The sequence below is a fragment of the Temnothorax nylanderi genome, unplaced genomic scaffold (genome assembly GCF_030848795.1).
Source record: "Temnothorax nylanderi isolate EJ_2023f unplaced genomic scaffold, tnyl_v1.0 TNYL_tig0079_pilon, whole genome shotgun sequence".
Lineage (NCBI taxonomy): Eukaryota > Metazoa > Arthropoda > Insecta > Hymenoptera > Formicidae > Temnothorax > Temnothorax nylanderi.
This window is the reverse complement of record NW_027249141.1, coordinates 226,243-246,433: the sequence shown is the minus strand read 5'-3', so window position 1 is coordinate 246,433 and position 20,191 is coordinate 226,243. Positions and strand designations below refer to the sequence as shown.

Below are 20,191 nucleotides of genomic sequence, written 5' to 3'. Positions count from 1 at the left end.
TTTCCGTTCGAATTCAAATCCGCGGGGCGGGGCCGAAACACGACGCCCGCCGTTTGTTGAAACATATATACGTTACCGCGGTAAAAACTGCGATAAACGGCGATTCCTCCGTTTCGGAATTTTTTGAAGATCATGGCAAATGTCTGAGAATTCAAACAATTTAGAGTTTGAAAATTCATAAATCATAATACTACAAAAGTTACATTTAAATAAAAAAAAACAACTTATTGTCAAAGAGAGCAAATATGTCAAGAATTTACTCTTAAAGGTATCATGGTCTGTATGGACCTCACTTTGGACCTTTCATCGCGTATAAAGCTGGGTCTAATCAACCAAATCTTAAAGAATTATATATATGAAATAAGGGTAGAGAAAAGACTAAAGAATAGAAAAAAATTAGAAAAATTGCAAATAATTAATATTATATTGTACAAAAACATCAATTTTTGAAGAGTCTCAAGTGGTTGAGACTTGAGGTGAAAGGGCAAAACAAAAAAAATAAGAATCTAACGATTTCAAACATATAAAATTCGAAAAGTTTCAAACATTTTTACATCAAAATAAATTAAGACTATAATTCATGAAAAAATGAGCCACTCCGTTACATAATCTGAAAATTTATCTTTAATATTTTCCCAAAAATATTCAGAATCATAGAAATCCAAGATTTAGCGAATTCTTCGTGCAAAAAGATTCGACGTTTCGAGAATCTAAGCATCTAACTTAGGATTTTATAAACTCGAGAAAAACTAAAGATGTGTAGAGGTCTTTCAAATTCTGAAATTAAGTCAATCATAGAATTAATGATAATAGATGCCGCGTGTAGCGATTTGTCATTCCGCAAAACTGAAATCCGAGCACATCAATCCTCATCTCGCGTTTTTATTCGCGACTATTATGCAGTGGCGTCTTTCTTTACCTGCTTGGTAATTTGCAATGGCGCCTTGCCGATGGCGTCCGCGCTCATTGCTGATCCAGACATCAGAATAGCCCGTTTGAACAATCCTGCACCAACAAAATAAGGGTATAATTGATTAACAATTAAGCTATATAGCATTAACAATTCTCAAATTTTAGATCGTAAAAAAATTAATTTGTTTAAATTCATTCTCCATAAGCAATTTCTGCACTTAAAATTAAGCTTTTAATGATCATTTATCATAATTAAAGAAGGAATTCATAGAATTGTTTCACCCATAAAACATAAATTATTTGTTATACGCCAACCTTTTTTTCCTGACAATAACAATGCTGCATGTAGTTTCTTTTCCAACTATGGTCTAACAAATGATCACATTTCTGTCATGTGTGGATAAAGAAAGAGTGCCGCTATAAATATAAAATGGCACCAATATTTGAGAACCCTCGGCATGGCAACGGGCATTTCTGTCTCGACGTGTAAAATATTAAGTCCGGTTATTTTTCATTGCACAATATAATTATTGGCCGGACGTGGCGGCATTGTGCGCCTGGCCGGAAGAGAAAAGTTCCTTTTCCCGGCCGCCATTGCGAGCCGGTCGAGTGAAAAATGGTCGACATCTTCTTTCTTGCTTTTGCTCGTTCTCGCTGACCCTCGCCGGAGCGCCCGTCGAGAGTGCTTGAGTGCTCGTGGTCGATGTGCGCTCGCCATTGAACACGTGTAGACTAGCGATTCTTAGTCCCTTGTCAAACTCAGAAATATCACAATGCAAGTTCCTAACTCGGAAAAGGGGAAACTTGAAAGAAGTTATTGAAGTCGTTGAGATCTGAATAAACGACTACTGGTACTAGTAGTATTTTGGAATCTAACAGCTATATGTATTTGTTAGTTATATCCAATAATTACTCAATAGTTATCTAAACGCATGACTATATTTTAAATAGTTATTGCTTTTCCATAAGTTTACTGTAATAAATATTCCCTGTCAGTTTTAATCACAAATTCCGCGCAAATTTTTTCACGACCAATGAATCATTCATTCGAAAGCGCACACCGATCGAATATTGTTTCGACCGTATACACGTGGGTGTATTGCATTTAATACAAGTGCACGGCACGTATGCCTATCTCTCTCGCGCCCTGATTCCTCCAATTAATCCCACGATTATCTCTCGCCGACTCGGGAATCGTGATCCCTATATGCGATCACAGTACGTTCCTATGACTATGGATAATGTTTCCAATTACAGCGAAGAGAGGGATTAGCTCGGATTGCATACAGTCCTTCGGTTCTTGCGAGCGAGAGTATTATTACGAGTGGATGTTCGAGTTCTTTCCCGGAGCGATTGGCAGAAATTAGCGAGAATCGAATAACGATAAAACGGGAAAGGGAAACTGAACCATGGAAAAGAAACATCAAGGAAGAAAGGCTCTATAAAAGGGACAAGAAAACTAACATAATCGATTATAATATAACATACCCATGTATAAATTTTCGTTCTTCCTCTTACCTTTTTTGTTAGCAACTGGACTAATTAGAAGCAGATTGGCAAAGATAGCTCCAGTTCCATGGCCGATCAAAGTAACGCTATTAGGTTCGCCGCCAAACTCCGCAATGTTTTCCCTTAACCAGAGCAGTGCCGCTATTTGATCCAACAGTCCGAAATTACTTGCTGTATCATCTCTAATTCCAGGTCTCAGAAAACCTGCAACAAAAGTCTCGCAGTGATTACAGAAATTATTTAATTATTTTTAAAAATTTAATTTCTTAATTATTAAATACTTAATTATTTTAAAATATTAAAAAAGAATAACAATTTAGAAAAACCGAGGAAACTATAAAGAATATAAGAAATTGAAATCTCGAAATCTTGAGATTTAGTGACTTAGAAGCGTAAAACCCTAAACAAATAACGAAGTGAGAATTTATTGATCCAATTAAGAAGCTAAAAAGTCAAGGGGCTACAAACTCGCGCATTAAGGAATGATCCAAGAGAGGTATCCCTGAATTTTTCAAGACGGTAAGACCTGCTAGAACCTGAAAATCCAAGAGTCCGCGTAAGAAAGAAGTAAAGCTCATTAAAATAAGTCCCATAAATACTCAGCCGCTTGACAACCTGAAAGCTTCCGAGACACACCTTGTTCTTCTTTTTTTTTTCGTTTCTTATTGGGGATCTCGAATAACTGGGATTCCAGGTTTCAAGATCCCCCCCGAGGGACTCGTGTATTCAGTGTCCCAATTAATTAGCTCCGCGGAGATGCAAAATTCTCTCCCCTCGTGCTTAAACATGAAGCACTTTCGCGCGGTAACGCGATCGCCGAGGCTCTTTTTGCTCGGCGGCCGCCTCTCGCGCGCTCGGGACCATATTTTTCCCCTGTTTTGCGCAGGGCGGACATGGCGGCGGCGGCGGCGGCGGCGGCAGGGCGGGTTGAAGCTATCCGCAGGCTTCTCATGGGCTAACTCCGAGCCGCCTAGAGCGGGTCGGGGTTACTAAGCGCTTCCCCAGCACTTTAACCTAATTTATGATTATGGTTTCGCGTCCGCCTCTTTTTTTCTTCCCGCCAACCACTCCACTTACCCGATATACCGAATGTACCCTCACACACACCCGCGCGCGCGCGTTACACGTGCGCCGCACCACTAGTTCGTCTATTTGCATCGCGCCGCGTCGCGTCGCGCTGTCATCTCGCGAGAAGGGATTGCCGGAATTTCGCTGTTAACCCCTTCGAGGACGACCACTGTACACGACAATTTCGGATTGTGCAGGTGCCGCGCGCGATGCGGTGCCACGCGCTTCTGGATGGCAGTTTTTAACGAACTTTTTGAATAATGACGCTTTCGCATGACCGCCCTCGTGCAGCGAGAAGTATATATACTATTGCTACACATCAGTTATATACTTTTTTACGTAACAATGAGAAAAGTGTACGCCCGGATAATACGTGGAATAATTTAACGTTTTTTCATACCAGAAAGTACCGAGCCGCAATCTAGCACGACCTCGTTGTTGTTAAATCGCTCGCATGAATACGAATATTTTTATAACTGATTCAAGCAATCCGAAAGATAAAACTTCACGTTACATTTATGTTACTCCCGCGAATTTCACAAGCGCGCAAGGGCGCTTCGCTCTTTTTTTTTTTTAATTTCAAGTAGTTATTTGCGATTAAGCCGATACAGCGGAGAGCATCATTTACACTTCCGGTGACATGATAAATCTACTGCCTCGTACCGCGTGACCTCGGTAAACTTTCTTTGAAGGCGAAGTCCAATATTGAAAAGCTCAAAGCGATAAAAATTTAGATAGGAAGTTTGCGAAGCAGGCGGCAGCCTTGGTAAACGACAAACCGTAACAAAGTTATTTATACAGCACGGTACACAGTAAAGTATATTAGGCGTTAGTACTTTTTTGCTCGGTGGATCGATCGACAGCTTTCCGCCTATAATATATATAAGATTAACAAAGAAGGGAAATCTATTCCTGCTGACAATGATCTTCGTATCTATTGTGATTCTTTAACAAATTTACGTTTTTCTCACCTAGGATGCCAAGTCGAAAATTAATCGTAACAAAAACGACGTTGCCGTAAGCCGCCAATATAGTACCGTCGTAAGGATTACCGCTGTTCCATTCGAAACTTTCACCATGGATGAACATCATAACCGGATACCTTTTCAGAGATTTCTGACCTGAAACAATAAACAAATTAGACATTTTATAACTGATGTACGAATATTTACATCGCAAATGTCATTTGCTCCCCTCGTTATTAATATTAATGATTTTTTGATTGCAAGATAAATCTTTCAGTTTTTTTCTTCGAAGGATTCTTTCATATTAATCGACGAGTAAGGATAAAATCTCCATCGCGACATTATTCTTAGGCGATCGGCAATACTTTATCCTCCGCAGCGACGGTAATTTTTTAATTGTATTTAAGAAGCTTTCGGATCCTCCCTGAAACGCTCCTCGAGGATCTCTGATTTACATCAGGCGAAAAATTATCGCCGGAGTTTGTTCGGCGAAAATGGAAGCAGGGGATTAGGAGCCGAAATTTATATCACCCTCCTTGCGAACTATTCACACACAGTGAGTTTTCGATATTAAGGTAACTATAAATTCTTCTCTCCACCTCCACCTTTCGAACGACGTAGTTCCCTTTTAGCGTTACGATCCGCAAATTAGACTGGGACGACAGTCTTCTATGAGATTTATCGGGAAATCCGTTCCCCGCCATACTTTCTGCTGACATTTGAATATCGAATTTGTCCGCTGATTGTAAGTAAATCATTCCATCTGTCGAATGCGACGATAGCATCGGCAGATCAAACGCGATTGTCAGTGACATGAGTGCCGATATTTATCAGTTTTATGTATAACGGATTACTACATTTCGATTATTTAATAAAACTTCTTATTTGTTCTAAAATTAATATCTATTTTCTAAGAAAGAAAATTATTATGAAACTAAATTTATTTTTTGCCAAAAAATATTGAATGTTTAAATTTTAAAATAAATATATATTTAATATATTATATATATTTAAAATAATATATTATATATATTTAAAAGGTCTTTTCTGAATGAGATGAAACGATATAAAGGAAAGAGACATAAATATATAATTTACGTGACGGGCCACATCGGGAATGAAATGGCAGAGATTTCATCCCTTGGCGACTTCGAGAGACGGCGGCGATCTAAAAACTCATTTAGCCGCGACGCTTATCCCGAGATTTAATTAACGGTTTCAATTATCACCGACGGCCGTTCGTCGAACCTAACGTATCTCCTATTTCCTCCCGAAACGCTCGATAGAACGGCTGGCGCGCACTCGATACATCTCGATAAATCAAGACACTCGATCGTGACATTCTCTCTCTACCGAATCTTCTTGCCTCTCCCTTCTGACAACGACAACTCGTCCCATATATCTCACGGTGTGAATATCGATTTATCAATACTTAAGAGCCTCTTTGGAGCAAGTTGGAGAATAGTGAATGTGTAGTTAAAATAGAAGAAATATTTTAAACAATAACAAAGCTACACCAACTGACTGCATATTTGTTTCGCTCTTTAAATAATAATTTATAAATAATTTATAATATAATATAACTTTGCTGCATTGCCATAATATTGCATAATCATACTTTTATTTTAGCTAAGCTATCTAAGTATGCATTTTCTTCAGAAGAAAAGGAGAAGAAGACGAGGAGAAGAAGAGTCTCGCATATCGGAGTCCATAATATTTATGGAACACAGGCGACATTGTAACGGACAAATATTCTATCTCATTTCTCCTGTACGGGAGACACTACGATAGTTGCCGCACAATCGCGTCGTCCACGCTCGCATCCCTCCGTTGGGTCCTATACATCATAGCGATCTCGAGCCGGAACAGGCGCCAGGAGAACAAGAGAAAGCGACAGGGACACGCGATCGCCGCGAAATTTACATGAAAATTGAAAGGCGGATCGATCCGATGCATTCTGCATAAAATTGATGTATCGCGAATCATGCGCGGAGATATTTTCATCTTGCGTCACGTGAGCGCGGCTCGCGCGAGCGTGCAACGAAGCCGTTCGCCGCCATAAATTACTTCGCGTGAAGCTATATCCTAATAAAAGGAAAACCATTCCCTCCATCCGAATGATGGTGTGTATTTTTCGCCATAAAAAAAAACGCACGCACCCTTGTAACTTGCTCGAAACGTTTATGAAGGTCGCCTATGCTAGGTGCATTTTCGTTCGCCCAAGAAAACGTGCAGGGACAATTTGTTGAAACCAAATATTATGGGGTTTCTGAGATACAAATAGAAAATAATAAATGCAGATGTAGAATATAACAGGACGAATAAACATATTAAATATACTGAGAGAAAATAAATAGTTGCATCAGTTACCACAATTTCACTATAATTTTTAGTTGTTTTTGGCGCAACTATATTTTTATAGTTGTTTTTACAATGCGAATTATAGCTGAATCAATACTATACATTAGGGTAAACTCGGGTAAGATGGCCATAAAGGAAAGATGGCCAACCTATGTTCTTTTAATCTAGCTCGTCATGAAACATCGAATGAACATGTGTTGGCCATCTTTCCTCTATGGCCATCTTACCCGAGTTTACCCTATTATTGTCATATGTTGTCATAGCTTTAACATGCAGCTTTAAAGACCCTTGCACAATAGGCGATAGCGGTAGCGATAGCGACAGCGACAAAGTTGCCGACAAAGGTATAGCTTTGTCGGCAACTTTATCGCTGTCGCTATCTCTATCGCTATCGCCTATTGAGCAAGGGGCTTCACATATGTTGACTCAATACTACATTTTTATTGTTATATATTGTCATAGCTTTAACATGCATTCATTCAACCATAATATACACGGTTTCATACACTATAACCTGTGATTTATGTATAGTAAGTGTAGTAAGATCATACTATAAATATGGTGAAAACGACCGTAATTGAAAGATCTATGCACATAAAATTACTTTTACTAATATTAAAGCAATAATAACTATTTAAAAAAACCTCAATCATAATTATTCTATTATGTAATTCTAGTCGCAAATACCAAACACTTTTCTCTCAGTAATAGGCTAACATAATAAAGGATAACTAAAGCACAAACATAATAAATAGGATATAAATTAATTTTTTAATTACATATGTTCCAAGTGTTGTTTGCGAGAAATAAAATATCTGTTAGATCCATTAAAGACTAACGTTCTCCATTAAAGACTAAGATTGCAAAATATATATCGGCGGATTAATCGAGACACTCTTCATTGAAATAGGTTGTTCAGATCTGGATTAGCACGGAAAAATTCCGATCGCCACGAACAAATCAATTTCCCATACGCGAAACGGTTTTTATCGCGTGACGTAATCAGTTTTATTGGTGCGTTGCTTCTGGCCGGTACGTGGATAAATATTTATGAGGCGTCGCGCGTTGCGCGCAGAAACGTCGGTCCCCGTAATTCACGGCGCCTCGAAGAGCGACCTTCTTCCAGTCGGTTCGCATGCTCGTGTAAATAATGGATTTACAGCCCTTTTACGGCGTCTCCATATGCCCGGAGAAACCCGGTTGACGCGAGCGAGCGCAGCATCGATAATGGCGCTGTAAATCAACGAAAATCTCCCTAAAGATCGACCGATACTCTCTCCTCCGCCCCTTCTCCTCGCCCCCTTTGCTCGTTTCCTCCTCCCCGCCTGCGACATGGAAACGGCTTCTTTTGCGAACGACGCGAAAGACGGGGGTGATAAACCACCCCGGGATGCGGAAGGGTGGAAAACGCGTCAACCTTCGCCATCTGGCGAAGCTCGCAGGAAACTTCTGGTACCACCGCTTGCCACAACCCTGTACAGATGTCGGCACAGATATTATTTTGCTCGGGGGTGGAAATGTCATTATTCGCAAAGACTTTCGCGCGAGGTTACAAATCAATACGTTCAAACCCGCGAAAGTCCGCCATCTATAATCATCTCCAGCCGAACAATATTTTTTTGTTAATTTTTTTAATTCCATTAAATTATATATATGTACTGTCAATCCTTTGTTTTCCAGCAGGACATCAGCCAACTCTGCAGATTGTTGACATTCTGTATTGTTGCCATTAAAAGAATTTAGAATCTTATTAATCAAACAAAAGATAAAAATTAACGTTAGTTAGTTATTACTGAATAAAGCAAAAAGTTTGCAAATTTTTATTTTTATAGTAGAATTGGATGACAACCAATTTTAGAAAGTTTGATGAAATAGCTATAAATTTATAAAAGTAAGGATTATTTTATGATTATTTATGAATATCCTGCGATATGTATGTGTGTATTGGAGAGAAAAATCGTGTCTATATTCGTGCGAGTTATTTTTCCATCGCTCTGTACTTCAAGCTTCTGAAATCCCCGGCTGGTATCACCAGCCATTTTCGGTCACAAGCGACGGGGATTCCGGTGCGGCAGCAGTCCCGGGGAAGCGATATACTCGTCTCGCTCGGGCAAAGTGCGGAGTCGTGTAGGGAATTTTTTGCGAGGCGGCCGTTTCACAAAATCGCGCGAGCTGCCGGCTGAACGCCGGAAATTGGAGGAACGACGGAACATGTACCGACCGCGAGCCTCATCTCCCGCGTATTCTTTCACTTTATCCCCGAGGCGAACCTAGGGAAACTTCTTGGCTACCAGCTTGTTAAGCTTCATTTCGATATACCTCGGGCCATTATTAGTGCGATTAGAGCATTGCATCCTTCGAAAAGATGCGTGTTTTCAAAATCAGCAATATAATGACGTCGCGAATTTTTAATATTGTAAATAAAAATGTATGGAGTCTCTCTTTAGTAAATCAAAATCAAATAATAAAAGAAGCAATACGCAGTAATTATTGCGCAATTTATAAATATTATATTAACAAATAAATACGGACGTTTCGACCCTTTCTTTGATCATCTTCAGCGTAACATTACTAAAATTTAATTTAAATATTATGGTTATATAAATTAATGTATTTATATTAAACATGTCCTTACATACACAATTCGATCACTAAAAATAATTTTTAAAATATAAAAATGATCTACTCATAATTTTGTGTAACATAGAAACAAAATAAAATTATCTTTATATAAATCTTCTATCAATTGCTTCTATATTATTATAGGTTTACTAGGAATTCGTATAAAAATAGAGAGATTTATTTGTTGCAAAACACTGCAATGTTGCTTTCTTGTTACAAACTATAGGATTTATCGACAACTTCTCTTCTGCACAAAGTGTTTTTTTTCTTATCTATTGTGCTCTCTCTCTCTCATTCTTTTTCTTTTTCTCTTTCCGACGCACATACATACACTCACACAGAAATCTCAGATGCTGTGAAATCCGAGTTTATACCATCGTGCCTAATCCGTAGAGCGATCGAGTTGTTAAATCCTGTGATTAGTGGGATTTTGCGCTCTTTCTAGCTTTTCGAGGAGACCGCGGTGCACCGTGAGAGATCCGAATGTTCGATACCGATAGGTGCGGTGTTGTAGATACATGGTTTGGCAAAGCCTTCCATTATCGTGGACGACGTTATTCAATCCGTACTACACGTATTCCAATGTACACGCGGAGCGTCTGGAGCAGATAGGATGACGGAACGATGACCCCCTCACGTGCGCTGCTCTCCATGAACGTGCACGTTTATCGACCGCTCGTAATGTATTCGACTGGAAAATTCAAAATCACTCTGTCTTTTTCTTCTCTAAATCTATCGCGGCCAGTGACATTCAATAAATTATGTCTGAAGCACACTTTAGATGATCTATAATTCACGTCAAATTTCACGATAGACTTTTATTTATATATAATTTTACATACCGTATAAGTATTAATATAAATATTAATATATAAATTTGCGCGTGAAATTTATATAGATTATATAGATTATATATCGTACATAAATATTAATATAAATACTAACATAAATATTAGTACAAATATTAATATAAATTCGTATTATATTATTTTATTGTATATTTTATTTATTATGTTGTCTATTTTTATTTTGAGTTTTTAAATGTTTTTTGCATTACACACGCCATATGAATTATAAATATAATTCTATCCTGAATCCCCGCACAAATTATAGATTATCTAAAAAGGACTTTATTCTAAAAATTTAAAGATATTATTTTAATAGTGTACATTTTTTATAAATGAGACGATCTTTTTATATAAAATGACTAAAACGCCGATTTTAATTATGCTGAATTGCAAATAGAGAACGAAAATCAATATTCCCTTAATATTTAAAGAAGTGTATTTTTGGAGAGCAATAGTAAATTTCAATATTATTGTGTGAGACCAAGTTATACATTCATTATTCAACAGAATATTTCCAACTTTCTAACGATACGTTTGATTATTTTTTAAAGCGTCATAGAAAAGTTAGACGAGAACTTGAAAGAAATCTTGTTATTTTCCGTGTTATTTTCTCGCCTTGCTGCGATTTTGACTTGTTTCCGCGACCGAAATATTCTGCTTTCGGCGATCTCGAGATGAAATTCGCCATCTGTTTGGACGATAGCAGTATATTCGTTGACATTTCCACTAATAATAGCACTGATGGGAAAATAAGCAAGATAAATATTTACGGTGGTCACCCGCGGTGGTCCATCGAGAGACGCGGGTTAGAAAGTGGAAAAAGGAAGAAAATGATTTGCCGCATGCCTTTCATGAATGGTTCTCCTTGTTTATTCCATTCTCGATTCTTTCACTCTCCATTTTATCATGTCCTTCGTTCCAGGATTGTGATGCTGGGAACAATGTAACCGCTTATTTCAGTGGCGAACATCTTCCACTGCCAGCCAGATGCAATTTCTGCAGCTGCATATAAGGAATGAACGTCCTCGGACACGTTAACCCGCTGCTTTTTAGCACGTATACGATTACCTCGCGAGCTTAGCATTGCATTCACGAATTGAGGGAAAGCCCAAAGTGCATCTCCGAAAAGAATCAACCGAGACTGGTCGAAATTTTGCCAATTTAATGCGGGATTTAATTAACGCTGGAGTATTTGAAAAAATTAGAGTATAAAGAAAAGATTGAAAGTTTTTAGTACTCGACGCATTAGAAATTAAAAAAGTTTGATTAAACTAGAGCATAATAAATATGTCACCTACGCCGGATCTCATTAATTCCCAGCTGCTTTTCATTATGAAAAGAATCGCGCGAGAATTGCGTTAGCCATCTTATTCCGAGCCGTTGACTGTTCTTTTTATCAATGTCGAAAGAGTAATGGTGGCAGTCGTTTTCCAAGATGCGGAACATCCTCGGCAGCTGGTCCGACGCCATAGCCCAGGATTGAAGTAACGAGAAAGCATCTATAAAAATGTCCGCGTCTCTCTTTCCTCGAAAGTAACAACAGCGATTTTTTACATCTTCAAGGATTCATGACGTTATGACAGGAGATGGAATATACATTATATGTCTCCTCCACATGCTGTTACGCGTGTGAATACACAATTATTTTAATTTTTCACAATTAAAATAATCGCATATTCAGCAAAACGCGGCAGTTTTAAAATACTCATCTGATTAGTATATCATAAACGCCATAGCTATCGCAGCTTATAAACAAATTACGCGCACAATGTGAGACGAGTAAAAGAAAGAAATCTAGAGGCATTTCCAAGCCGCATTAGTATTCGTTTTAAGTCGCGGTCACGCCGTAGTGTGACTTTTTCTTCCTCGCGGGGCCAGAAAGCTTTTAAGCTCCGCTTTAAAAAGGACAGTCCGGTTATCGTGGTGCGCGTAAATATGTCTAGACGCGGAGGTAGCTGCCCGTTTCCTGTCCGCCACGCCGGGATAAGCCGCGCGACTCCTGCAGCTAGGTTCCGCGGGATAAGTCCTGCGAGTCCTACGCTTCATGCATTTAAACGCGTCTCTCTAAAAGCTTTATTGCATTTAATAACGCGATACCGTAACGCCTCGCGCTTTCCGCTGGAAACGCGATTAACTCGAACTTCTATTATCAGTAATAGTCTTTTATTATTCAAGAATTTATATCTGCATTCACCCTCTCTCGGTAATGCGGTACTGACCTCGACGTGAGATTAATTTTGGCTTTCATCTTCAATAACTCGTATGTTTGAAAACGTTCTCATGTCCCATTTCTCCCCTCAAAGGGAACGTAATGAAAATTAAAGGGGGGAAAATGTAAAAACGCGAATTTTCGAATATTTAAATATGATATTCGCGGGATTTTATCAGCTTTGAATAACTTCTAAATTTCCATTGTAAAAGCTTCGAAATATTTTCATGTAAAAAATTTTAATTACAACCCGCATTTATTCATTTGAATAAAATATACAATTAAATGTAATCACATTTTTGCGTAAAAGAGATAATTAGTTTATACTCTTGACTAATTTTTGTTTTAATGCTGAACTGGTTCATCTTGCAGACATATACATTTTTTAATTACATTTATACATATATGTAAGTTTATACAATATACATAAATATTTTTGAATATATATTCTCTTATGTTCAAAAATATTTGTTGAAGTTTAGAAATCTATCAGAACCTTATGAAACATTACAATGTCGATTTGCAGCAGTTATGAAGTTCCCTCGATACGTTATAATTCAGTTTTGCAATAATCATGAAGTTCCCAAGCAACATTACAATTTCGATTTGCAATGATCATGAAGCTTCCCTCGAAATCAAGCAAGTTTGGTTGGAAATGTGGCCGTCCAAATCTAACTCCTCCGATCGTTACTGCATACCTGCCACAGGTCGCAGTTTACCCCACGGGCTACGCACATAATTTATCGCAGAGAAGCCGGCGCGGCGGAGGGGTTGACGGGAGGAGGGTTGAGGGGTTGCGACTGGAGAGTTGGCAATTCGAAATAGGAGAGAGAGGTTGTATTACTCCTCCCGCCTCCCCGTGTCCCCCGCTGTTTGTATTTCTACCGCGGCGAGTGTAGCGTTGCCTCGAGCGTCGTTTTCCGAAATTACGACACGATACCGTTACATCCGCTTGAGCGATGTACCGCGGCACGTCAATCGTTATACATTCTCCACTATAATCGATCGACCTCACTTCCGGTCAAATACATCACCAGTCTAGATGCCACGGAAGCAACCGCCGTGAATCCGCTGTGGTTTTTGGTGGCGGTTGTCCGCGTGAAAATTGGTGTTCTCGACGTTACGATATTGCGCTTTTAAAGTTTTTTAAAATATAAATTTATTAAACAATTTTTAAATTATTATACCTGTAAACTTATAAACTTTGCAAATGTTTTATTAATTCTGCCATTCGCCAATTTCTAATTGTGTGAGTTTTTTTTTCTCTGGATTTGGCAAATCCAAAATTTTACAAAAATGTATAGTATATTCAAACGTAATTGCATAGTTATTTTGTTTTAGCGGAAAAATAATACCGCAGGTAAAAATGTTCCTTCAAAAAGAATTCAGATTTTCATGCTTTTGCTAATATCAGCCTGAAACTATAAGAGACTCCCTTTAAAGGGATGCTTTCACCATTAGAACCGTTTTTTGCACAACGAAACAAAAAATAGCTGAACGTGACTGGATTACTTTGCGACTGTAAAATTTATTTCTGTAAATTTCGGGTTCTTTTAAGAGTTTGAAACTTTTGTGTCGGCGTGATTTATAGCAAATTATTAACATTCCATTATCATGATCAGAACTCGCTGCTAAAAAGGCCCTCATTTTCCCATATTACACTTTACATTTAATGCTATGCATATAACTCCCGAGTTGCATTTCGTATATGCATATTGCTGTATCTCGGGGCATTCCGTAGAGATTCCTCGCACTCGGGGCTCGTCACGGGTATCGCGCGCATTCCTCGCACAAAAGTCGTTACATCGTTACGCCCTCGCATTCAGCTTCGCGTATTTCCCTTTTTCCCCTCGTACAGCGCGTTTCCCCCTTGTACACCCCTCTGGCCATTTACGTTTACTCATAGTCGAGTTGTTCGTTGGAGCGTGCCGACTCCACTATACGCGCAGATATTGGTGCGTCGCAATTTTGGATTTCTCGGATTTTAAGCTACCGTTTTGACTTAAAAGTTCTTCCAGGGCTAAAACTTCTTGTAATTTAAGAATATTTCTTTAAGTATCAAATTAGTAGGATTTTAAAAATTATTACATAAAAATAATTAAAAAATATTAATATTCTTGGAATTTGAACTTTTTTGAGAATTTTTAAGATTTCTAATTTCCTCAAATTTTTATTTTTGTTGTTCTATATATCTAGACATTTGATTTATAATATTAGAGATTATCTGCGCTTTAGATTGCTCGAAATTGGAATTTGATCTGCCCGTAACATATATAATATAAACGTAAACAACGTAAACTAACCGGACCTAACTGTATGTGAGATAAAGTGAAACGAGGTATGAATCTGCGTGTTTCTGGGGTCACTGGTTTCCCAATTAACACGGTCAAAAATGCATATCGATTTGTCGCTGGCAGATTGCGCGCTTGGCCTGAGCCATTATAAATGAGGGCATTATGACTTTTTATCGCGGCGCTGCTGGTTCCAGATTCCGACGATTATATCTCAAAATACCTCATCGAAACGTATATGAAATATCGCGCGGATACCCATGGCGATCAATGGCCCCGTGGCAAAAGGCGTCGCGATATATCACGTAAAATATGTTAAACCGTCGTACACCCGCGTATTGTGTTCCGCGCTTCCATTCATCAGGAATGACTATGCGATGAAAAATTCCGAAAACGTAAATTCGGAGCAACTATTATCATTTACCGCATCGCAGTCCGACGTGCCCGCGATTCCGAAATTTTGCTTTGCCGATATTGCGCCCTTTGAAATCGCGCTATATCGATTGTATGCAAACCGCATTAATGCGGACAACACTTTGTTAAGCTGAAACAAACGTGTCCCGAAAATCTGTGTGAATGCGAAAGCCTAAAATAATCTCTCGTAACAGGGAACGTGCGAAAAAATCGAACCGCGCTGAATAATTCAAACGTGAAACTCGAATGAAACGGACGAATATGGGGTAACGTGAACCACGTGGGCAACATGAACCATCACGATATCTAAATTATTAAGGGCCACTATTTCCAACGTCTGTTAACTTCTAACCGATCGTTAACTTTTCAGAATAGCCAATAGAAGTTGGCGATTTCGATAGCTAATGGTCAATTAGAAGTTAACAGACGTTGGAAGTAGTGGCCCTATAAGTCTTAAGTGTTACAACCTATAGCGGACAGCAATGGAATTACTATAATAGCTGCTGGCCCCCTAATCTAACATAAGCGGCAGCGTGGCACAACGTGTCACAAAGTTAAAAATTAAAACTAAAAATTTGGTGTGTAGGTATCGCTTACAACGTAAGATTAGTATATAAACTTTTATTTTGCAGGCAATCTACTTCATAGCTTCTTAGTCGAGTTTTGTTAAATGTAAAACTAAGATAGAACTTTAATGTCTATTTAGCAAGTGTACGTTTCTATTGTGTACGATATAAAGGTAAAAATAGCGATATCGGATAATTTTGAGATAGTCTGTATAATACTTTTTAGAAGTATTGCATTTTATATTCTATTGTTTCTTTCTTTCAGGAGTAATAATATTATAATGAGTATACATTATAAGTACATATTATTGTGAGTAAAAGTTTGAAACATGTTATCTATATTTGTATGAAAGCACAAAAATTAGAGTTTGTAATAAATTGGAATACCTATATGCTTTAAAATACGAGAAAAATTGTTTTTTTTTTGCAAAGATTAATAAAGTGTATCACTTTGCCCAACATGGTTTAAATTACCCTACAAAAATCTACCTTCAAAAAATTGGTAATAGCATTAAACTTACTATAAATAAATAAAATTTGTTAGGAACACGTTGTAACAAACATTTGGCATTACAACTCAGTGAAAACAAAGTTTAATTATCTTTAATAGTTTTTAAGTTATCTTGAAAAGGCTTAAAGTGATTCGAATTACCCCACCTTCCTCTACTATTTTCCCGAAATGCATGACAGTTAACTTATGTAGTTTCTCAGACAATTGATTCAATTATCGCAGATGAATGCCGCATTAAAAATACAATCTTCTCTGAACAGGCCTGCGAAGGCAGCCTACGCTAGGAAAATTGTAGATGTCGAATTTACAGAGTACAATACGCCAGGTATTCCGAGGTAAATGCATTCTTGAAGAAAACACTCGTAAATTGTTCGCGCGGAGAGGCTAGCGCGGAAACGCGTTAAGAGGCAGGTTCTCGGTCGAGAAGTCGGCGACTCCATTGCCCTTGGTGGATAATTGAACGCCGAGGTGAGAGAGACGCGTGCTGTGAAAAAGAATAGGGGTCGGGGGCCCCTTCCTTTGTACCGAGTAAAACGAGGGTTGCAGATGTCTGGTGGAGCCTCGCTTTCGCAATCTTTGCCGGCGCGCCACCCCTTCAGGGAGGCGAGCGGTGCGCGGCGGCCAACTTAATTTACAGATGGATTCAGAGAGCCGTGAGATATCGGGAGAAAATAATTAAATGAAGAACGGCTACTCCCGCGCTGACTGAAAATACTCTCTAAGTAATGGATACCTCGCGCCGCGTTTCAATCATTGCTGCTACTGGTTACTGTTGTTTACCTTTATCTCTCAGTTACTGGGGGATGAGATTAGACCTATTGTGGCTTACACAATGTCTAATGTTTGCCTATTTAAAGACAATGCTCAATTGTGAACAGCAGAATATATCAATAGAGTTCAGTGGAGCTTAATAAGAAGTATTACGGAATTTGAAGGTGAAATAACGGAATGTTATAATTTTTAATATTTGTAATTGCTATTATTAATTATCACAATATAAATTGTAAAAGGCGCGTGCGGCACAAATAACTAAATAGATTCGAAGGATATTGTATACACAATATTGATAAACAATATTAATAATTAATTTCACAATAAAAAATAATTGAGAAAGACTCTATTTTTATATTCGACAACGTTTGGCTGATGTGACAATTCGACCATTGGTTTTGGTCAGATTAATCGTCAAGATTTTTTCGACCATAGGTTTTGGTCGTTTCTAAATTGATTTAATCTTTGATACTTACATATAAGCATCTCATTTTTATTAAATTAAATTATTATTGCGAAAAATATTATCTCAGCCAGGGTTCGAACCTGGAACCTCCCTCATTCCGTGTAGGGCGTCGTACCAATTCGACCACTGAGGCATGTGGTAATATTTATCGCAATAAAAAATTTTTACTACCAAGATGGAAACACCGATTTTTAGGTCAACGGTATATAATAACAGAAAATAATTATTATATATGTAGTTACCACAAGGATAATTTACAATCCAAAAATTGTGTTTCGCGCATTTCGCTGTGTTTACAATGACGGAAGTGCTGAAGCAATATGTAAAACGACAGAAAAAAGATGGAGAGGCGAATGGACGGTTTGGATCATGATTTGTTCCGGGTAAAATGTGAAGTTACGGACAGTCTGCGGCGAGTGTGATTGCTTTCATCCATCTTCATAATCCGAACAACGAGCAGCATCATCGAGGCAGCCAATCCCATTCCGCTCCATTATCTCTATTTAACTATTTCGACCGCGTCGTACCGCCAGCTGTATAGATGACCGCTCGGCATTTTTACGATGGCAAACTACCCTTTACATTGGCGCCATCTTGGTATCTACCGGGCCCCCCTCTCGAAAGTTCAGATATTTAGAACACTGGACCTTCGAAACTTCTACCCATTAGAACTTTCGAACTCTGAAACTTTGAATCTTTGGAAATTTCAATCTGCGAAACTTTAGTACTTTGGATAGTTGGAATTGTTAACCTTTAGCGGAATTTGTGGAGCTTTGAATATCTGTGATATATATCTTAAAACTCACTTTGAGCGATTTCGATCTTGGCGTCTGTGTTGTTATTTATAACATTTAATTTTGAACTTTCTTAATACATATATTTTTAATTTTTTTAGATCGTTTTTACGCATAGAAATATATATTTTTTATATTTCTCATTAATTTTTTTATATTACTAATTCTCACAATTAGTCAATTATCTGAAAGGCTCTGAGCAATTGGCGTATTATCAAAGAATACATATATTTTTAATTTTTGTTAAAAATTTGAAATTGTTTAACGAAACGGAGCGATGTTTAACGAAACGTAAAAAAGGAGCGATAATTGAAGCAAACTGCGAGATTAAAACGATATTGTTTACCGAATGGTAAATTGGCTACGCCAATGGACAGCTTAGATTTTCGATGAGCGCCATCGCTATAGTGTCCGCGCCATTCGAGGATGATGCTACTACCGTTGTGCGGCATATCTGACTCCACTTCAGTCGGCTGCAATCTACTGAGTGGCATGCACATGTAACATTCATCCCACGGTCGGCTCTTGCCGCTCCGCGCCGCGCCGCGCCGTTCGCGTGGTATTATGGAACTGACCCGGTCATGGAAACACATCGGCCTTACTGCCCGCCATTGTGCGAGTCAGTGTTAAGAGGACTTACGATGTTCTGTTACATGCCGGGAGCTCCACCGCGAGTGCCCCGCGATTATGTGCCGTCTCGATCGATTAAACTCGCGCGGACAAGTCCAAAGATACTTACTTCCAAGTACGTCAATGTTTATCGCCAAACAATTTGGCTTGATTCTTCCGAATGTCCAATTAACTTGAAATGTCTTTTACAACATTTTCTAGAATCTGGATTATAGTTCGATCGAGACATACTAATTTTTTCTTTTTTGATATATCTGTAAGATTCCGTAATTTTATCGGATTCTTAAAAAAGTTCGAGATTTTAAAGTGTCAGGTCCTTAGAAGAGATTTTCGATACTTAATTTCTGTCGAGATTGAAGAAATAATTACAATATTATTGTCTTTTGTATGAAAAACATTTACATTTGCTGTTAGCACGGAATCGAAAATTACGATGGCAAGTAGACAATTTCGATATCTTCCTAAGGGCTGCGCTCCCAGACGCGATAATTGCTTCAATGACATTGCTATCATAATACCGCTTAAAGCGATCTAGGAAGCGATCTACGTTCCCGTATTTTCATCCATCTCGTTGCCTGTAATTTTCGTCTACTGAATCCCGTTCTCTGACGATCCCCGCTCTATCCTGCCATGTAATCCTGGCGCGGAGACTCGCTCGGAAGATTAAGACGGACGTCGTTTATAGCCTACATTGAAATGCATAATTTAATTCGGGTTAAGTGAGGTTTAAACCATGGTCAACTGGAACGGGTTTGTCTCACTTCCATCCGGCTAATTGAAGATAATACGTAGCGAGAGATCAACAGTTCGCGCGCGAGATCCGCGAACGTGTCCGCATTCGCGCATAGACGCGGAGCATCAGCGAACTGTATTTGCGTTCGAACAGCTATTTCTGGCGGGAAAATAAATATTTTAATGTCATCCCGGCCCTGTCGCTGGGCTCCAAGGAATGAAATATCAACGCTCGCTGCGCGCTATCAGGCACAAAAGAATGGAATCGGATTAAATAACGCCGCCCGCCGTTGGCTTGCTGTCACTTAAAAGCAGCATTTTACATTCGACATTCAATATCGCAAACAATTGAAAATATCATATTGCAATAATGCTGCGCGATGGCTTTATAATAAAAACAGCGGGCATAATTACATTCACGACAACTCGGTGTTCTTATTTGCTCGCGCATATATGCGACGGCAAAAGGTAGAATGAAAAAGTGTTTACGCAAGAGGAAATTTAAAAATCCAATATTAAAAC

At 38.5% G+C, this 20,191-nt stretch overlaps 1 protein-coding gene across 1 annotated transcript in view; it reads right to left on the bottom strand.

Moving 5' to 3' along the window:
• The window catches only part of LOC139774336 (uncharacterized), a 50,734-nt gene that overhangs the window by 12,383 nt on the left and 18,160 nt on the right, over nucleotides 1–20,191 (bottom strand). Inside the window, exons 5-7 of the mRNA XM_071709539.1 lie at nucleotides 4,461–4,610; nucleotides 2,431–2,625; nucleotides 920–1,005 (exon numbers count right to left, since the gene is read on the bottom strand). Of these exons, the coding sequence (XP_071565640.1) occupies nucleotides 920–1,005; nucleotides 2,431–2,625; nucleotides 4,461–4,610 (431 nt within the window). The remainder of the gene's footprint in view (nucleotides 1–919; nucleotides 1,006–2,430; nucleotides 2,626–4,460; nucleotides 4,611–20,191) is intronic.